Source organism: Anneissia japonica, unplaced genomic scaffold (genome assembly GCF_011630105.1).
Source record: "Anneissia japonica isolate Jap-2015-1 unplaced genomic scaffold, ASM1163010v1 scaffold4329_len6266_cov109, whole genome shotgun sequence".
Classification (NCBI taxonomy): domain Eukaryota; kingdom Metazoa; phylum Echinodermata; class Crinoidea; order Comatulida; family Comatulidae; genus Anneissia; species Anneissia japonica.
In genome coordinates this window covers 1-6,353 of record NW_022708443.1, presented here as the reverse complement: position 1 = coordinate 6,353, position 6,353 = coordinate 1, and the positions used below count along the sequence as shown (strand labels likewise).

At 34.4% G+C, this 6,353-nt stretch overlaps 1 protein-coding gene across 1 annotated transcript; it reads left to right on the top strand.

Moving 5' to 3' along the window:
* The first annotated feature begins 2,796 nt into the window (after positions 1 to 2,796).
* Positions 2,797 to 6,145, top strand: LOC117106520. Its single transcript, XM_033247889.1, has 3 exons — positions 2,797 to 3,028; positions 3,255 to 3,337; positions 4,995 to 6,145. Exons 1-3 carry the CDS (start codon positions 2,833 to 2,835, stop codon positions 5,073 to 5,075), a joined length of 360 nt encoding a protein of 119 aa, XP_033103780.1. The 5' UTR covers positions 2,797 to 2,832; the 3' UTR covers positions 5,076 to 6,145.
* The last annotated feature ends 208 nt before the right edge of the window (positions 6,146 to 6,353 follow it).

The window sequence follows — 6,353 nt, the reverse complement described above, 5'->3', positions numbered from 1 at the left end:
TATCGATAAACAATTGTTGTTACATCCTAGGCCTATTGTATTCCTCCATGCATAACATAAGAGACGTCAAACTCACGGAGCACAAAACAAGTCCATAATTGAGGATTGAGCACCTCGCCAAAAACGAATATGTAAATAAAATTTAAAATGTCACTACAGAACAATTAATGGAAATCTTTAATCACATGTATTCCATAATGTATAAACCAATAGAGTTGTTAACTTACTGATTGTATAGTACGTTAATAACTCAAAGATACATTATATTACGTAACACCAACTGTACAATAGTCTAGACTGTATACAACAATAAGAACATGTAAAGTATCTTTCAATTAACTTGGAATTTGACCTTTTCCTGATAAAGTGCAAATGACCAGACCTAATGCTATACTACATGCATTATGCCATGGTAACAATTACACTGTTATTATGCATGACAATATTTTGCCTAGTTTAATGAAGATTTTTTTTTTCGTATCGTTTTGTTTAGTAAGTTTATTTGTATTTAGGTGCACAGTCACTTGGTATGATGGATGGCATTGATTTAAAAGTGAACTAATTATAGGCCTACAATTCATATCAAAATGTAATAGGCCTACACGCCATCGTGTTGTGACTCAATATTTCTCAATACAGTATTATTATTAAGAGTAAGAAATGTAGATTAGTGCAAGTTATCAGCGTAAGAACCAGGTTTATGTACATAAATAATTAATTAATTACGGTACCCAACTACTAGAAGAATACAATTTGAATGCCGAGGGTTTATGGATAGCATACTTTAACTAGTGGTATGTTTTCATATTATCATCATTATTATTAATATTATTATAATTTTAGTGCTACTATATTAAAAACTGTCTTAAAGACATAATACATGTTGAAATTAAATAAATGAACAAACTGAGACAGGTAAAATTACTAATTTTTGGTTGGTGTGACATGTATGAATTCGAGCCAAATCAACTCGATCCCAATCGCATTGTCATGGAGCCGAGTTACTAGAAATTGCAAGTGAAGTGCTGCGAAGTACAACTGCATATAAATGTTCTTCGAACAAAATTATTTATGCGAGTGAAAATAATGAATAATAAAAATATAACAAATAATATGAGACACGACCCATTGTCTATATTACAACACTTCTCATTGGGTAACAAAGTCATAATTTTTCATTTTTGTCAAAAAGTGTCTATAGTGGTGAATTATGGTTTAGGTTTTTTAAAATAAAGTTTCAAAAATGTCTATGTATGTGGAAAATGTAGTTGATTACCAAAGGTTACAATTTTTATTTTGAAGACTGCATAGTCTAGGAAGTGTACATTTTTTTTATGGGGAAAGTTTCCAAGGGCAGGTTTTCTATAGGGGCGAGTTGACTGCCAAAGAGTGTTGCCAAAGTGCGAGCCAGCGTATTATTTGATCACAAGTGCGAGACATCGCAAGTGTGAGCCAGCTAGCATGACGTCACGACAATAGATACGAGACGTTACTCGAGTTGTGCGAGGTATTGGATTTGTGGAGCACAATTCAAAAAACAACTATACGTCTAATAATGAATTATTGTGATGTTAAATAAACAAAGTTAGCTATCAAGGAGCGACGTTGTTTTTCATTGGGACCTTCGTCCCTACAAGGCTAGGCCTTTACCATCCTAGCTAGTCTAGGCTTAGAGTAGGATAAGGCTAGCGCGACATGCGGACGTTGGTACGTGTTGGTTTGTCTACAAACGTCGCCTAAAGTAATTGATTTTACCCAGCAGAACGAAAGAAGGAAACTCCGCTTTTCAGTCGTCATAGGCCCTTGTTTTTTGACAAACAATGACCTTTCAGAGGTCAAATTGCTGTCAAGAATATGAATTGGCTGCTTCGCAGCAATAACTTTCTACAGTTGAGAAGTGTGCAATGCAAGTACATTTTAAACTGAAAATTGAAAAAAAAAAAAAAAAAAAAAAAAACCACCAGCGCCCTTGACTGAGACTAGGCAAAATTTTACTGTTTACTTCATGAAAAAAAAAAAACTATTAAAATCGGTCACTATAACGCCAAGCATTTCATTTCTATCCATCTAACCGTAGATTTCTACTGTGGTACGAAATTCGTAGGAATATCCTGATGCATTAAAACAAAAAGCAGTAAAACGCTACTTCTTCATGTTCCTACAATACCCTATTAATGGACATTTAAGTAGAATTTTTATAAGATATGGGTTTCCGAAATCTAACAAAAATAATGCACTGTACTGTCTGAGCTTGTGTGGACTTTCTGACCTTTATGACGCCCACCCACCAAGGGTAATGCGAAAATTCACTCGTCACATTTTTGTCTTTTGGATGGACCATACATTTCGTATGAGTGCCACTGTATTAAAAGTGAATCCAATAAATTGAATTGAACTGAACAAGAAAGAACAGTAGCTGTGGACGATTAACGCATGGGCTACCTCTCTCTGTTCTAAATTAAGAAAACCTCCCAACCTTGTTACATTTTCATTGGATTTTAAAAGTCACCATCAGCTCCCTAGATTTAACAATTTTGTTTTAGGGTTCAGTTTGTATGATTCTGTCTTTCTGTATTTAAGGGGTGATTAAAATATCTATGCAAAAATATAAAAACTATTGTATATTTGCTGGAAAAAATGAATATAGGTACGTATAGGATTACAAATTCCCATTTGCATATAGGGCCGTGACTGTGCGTTTTGAAATGTAGTTCATATTAAAACAATGGACAATGGAATGATGGGTGGGCACCTTACTGGATAAACAATTTCTGAATTTCTTTTGATTATCTGGACATGATGTTCATTTCTTAGTTGAATGCTGATTCGAACATGCTCAAAAGGAGACAAGCTCGTCGTAAAAGAAATCCAAGAAATGCTTTGGTATATTTTAAAGTTGATAAAACAACTTCCATAGTACCAACAGCCAAGGTTGTTCAGACATCCGACTTATTAAAAATCGGTCAAGAAGTAACGGTAAATTGGACAACTCAGCAGCAGTTTACTGGGGTAATTAAGTTTCTATCAGGTATGTGACATTTTCTATAGGTCTATCCTTAGTTTTGATACAGCAGATCATGAACGATGATGTGGTATTCGATATACGCGTAGTAAACAATACAAATGTTGTTCTATCCTGTTTATACGTTTGTCGAGGGGACACTATGGCAGTTAAGACCATTCAAAATAATTTACAGTAGGCCTATACTTTTTTTTTATTCATGCTAATTTTTGTTACATTTTACTTTTCTTAGATTCAAATGCCGAGCTGTTGAAGAATCAGAAAGAACTAGTGTTGGGCGACGACAAGCCATATGATTCTTCGGAGGCTGTAGACGTAAGTGACAAATTAAACTTCATTCTTAAAATCGGTTGCGCGAACAACCACGATGCATAGAATAGAACACATCTTGTATTATCTCTTTTCTGTTTGTAATTCATTGTAGGACTGTAATTTAAATACGCGTATACTGATGATAGGCCTATATGCTTTGGAAAAAGTACGGTACCGTTATATCATCTTATTGTTCTAATAATATACCCATCGTTCTCTTATTACCTTCTGATCTGCAATGCCAATCTTGACAGATAATGTCACGCACATTCTGGCACTTGGTGAAGTTGACGTAATGCCAATTACCATACCTTATAATACGATAACTATCTCTAGCCACAGCATTAATTATAACTCGCTCGTTTATTTTTGTTTCTTATAAAATGTGATCTCTTCAATAGGCCCTACGTGTGTGGATTTATTTATATATTTTCAACAAATATATGATTTTTATTGATAAGTAACTAAATATCAATAAATTTCTTTTAAAAAAACATTCCAACAATTTCTTTCGGCCTATCCTAAAAATTAAAATAAATGCGTATTTATGATACATTTTTTTTCATATAATTACATTCAGTATTTAATTTTACAGTTATATATCCAGTCTTAATGTTCAATATCGCTATAACGATAACTCAATTTTTTCTTAAGTGGTCACTTAATGAGCTAAAAACGTGTAAAAATACACTGTTGATTTTCAATATAATCTTAATTCTGGAAACTAGATAGGCCTAAGATAATATGTATTGGTTTAGTTCTCTCCTTCTAAAGTTCTCCCATTCATATAACGCTTTCTCTGAATACAGTACCCCGATGTTATTTCACAACGTAATTTCTTCATGGTAGTAGGCCTACTACTATTTTATTCTAAGAAAATAAAGGAGAATCAAGCAGAATCAATGTAATTAGTATGTGTACTTATTATGTGTAAAATGTAAAAAATAGGCTATCTAATTTATCTCATGACCAAAATAATTCCATAATAATCCGCATTATATAATAATGATATGACTAAACTTAGAATTTGCATTATACAAAAATCAAATATAAATTGAATTAAAGCAATATTCAAGTAAATTGGCTGACTGGGCCTTAACCTAAACTAAGAAAAGGCCATGGCTCTTGCGATCATCCACCCTACCTTGTTACACGTATCCATTGTTTAGGAATAAAAAAAAAGCTCTATTGCTTATTGTAAGTATGCAATTCACAGTTTCCTGCACATTTGAATTAGATTTTTCGAAATGCTATAGTACTCCTATTTGAATAACTGATGACAATTATAATCCATAAAATACAATATAGGCCTATTGGTGCTAAATCCAGTTTAAACAATCTGTAAACTTTCAATTGATGAAATTATGTAGGTAGGTCAATATTATAATTTACAATCACAAAGTAAAAGTCTTCATTTTAGGTAATTAGACCTACATTTAATGAAATAATAGAAAGTTAATTCCAAGTACAATCACGAAGCAAGTTAAAATCTTAAAATAATACAGTAATAACAAACACAATCACAGCACGTTCATTTCCAAATTTTCAAGGTGTTACATACATCTTTCCGCGTCGTATTTTTTTCCATTTTCTCTAATAAAACTTTTATTTTTGCTCTTTATTACTAAACCAACACTATACTTTCTGTTTTACCCCTCAGGATTCTACTAAATCAGCTTCAGTAAATTCACTGCCGAACACAATACTGGCCCTGGGCCTCTCCAGAAACAGAATTCGCTAGCTCTTCCTCCGGACTCGCCAGCTGTGTCATCGGAATCACCACCTCCATCACCGGAACTGCCTCCGCAACTAGAACCGCTACATTCATCACCAGAATTGCCACCGCCACCGGAATCGCTACCTCCATCACCGAACTCGCCACTGGACTCATCATCATCATCAACAGCGTCATCAACGCTATCTCGCTCAACCACACAGCCGCACCCGAATGTGCAACACCAGCCGCCCACTCTTCAAACTCACCTTACAAATTCACACCCACTTGATTGGTACCGCCCAGCACTAAATTCTGAGTTACTGGACAATCCCTGGACATCCAACAATGCTCACATTTATCGTCCCTTTCCCATAACCCCTACCTCGCCACCATGGTTGTCTCGTCCACGAATGCGAACACCAAAAGACAACATTATGCGGCTACCAAAGCCAAACGCACCAACCAACAAATTCAGCACATCAGATCGCGTGTCGATAGGTATGACAAACGAAATAACCATGACCGCCAATGAATACAAGGAGGTGTTTAAGGTTTCGTCTTCCGCCATTTCCTTAACGCTTAATTTAATGACGAGTTTGCTAACTATAGAGGAAATGGCGGAGAGTAATTTGAATGGCGGTACCTTCTACTCCAAGGGTACGCCAACGATATTTAAACGATTGAACGAACAAATCATGAATGCTATTCGTGACCAAGTTAATATTGAATTCCCACATTTAGCATTGATAAGTGGTTCAGAGCCAATAATCCGTGGTGCCATAAATGCTAAATGCAGACACCACCGCCTTAGACTTGGAAAGCAATAAAGTAGATTACCATGCATTATATTAAAGCATAAAGTAAGGCTTCTGAATAAAGTACTGTAACTATTATTCCTTGTAAAACTAGTATTTTTATGTTATTGTTTACGGTATTATATCTTGTATTTAATATTTCTATATTTGTATCTTTTCTAGTGGGATAAAGTTGTAAACTATAGTAATAATGTTTTTCATTGATGCATAGGCCTATGCGTATGGAGTAGTGTATATTTTTTGTCATTTATGATTTCTAATAAAATGTTCTGATACGAATTTTTCTATTTTATATGATTTCTTTTGCTGTTTAGGTTTTTGACGATTCACTAATAAAAAATATGAAAATAATTAAGTTATATGGCTGCACGTACAGTACCAATAATGCATATTACATAAAGGAAAAGTACAACAGTGATACCATTTAATATGCACTTTACGCAACAGGGTGGACGGTAGTTTTTGTGCTCATCAGAGCGTGAAGACT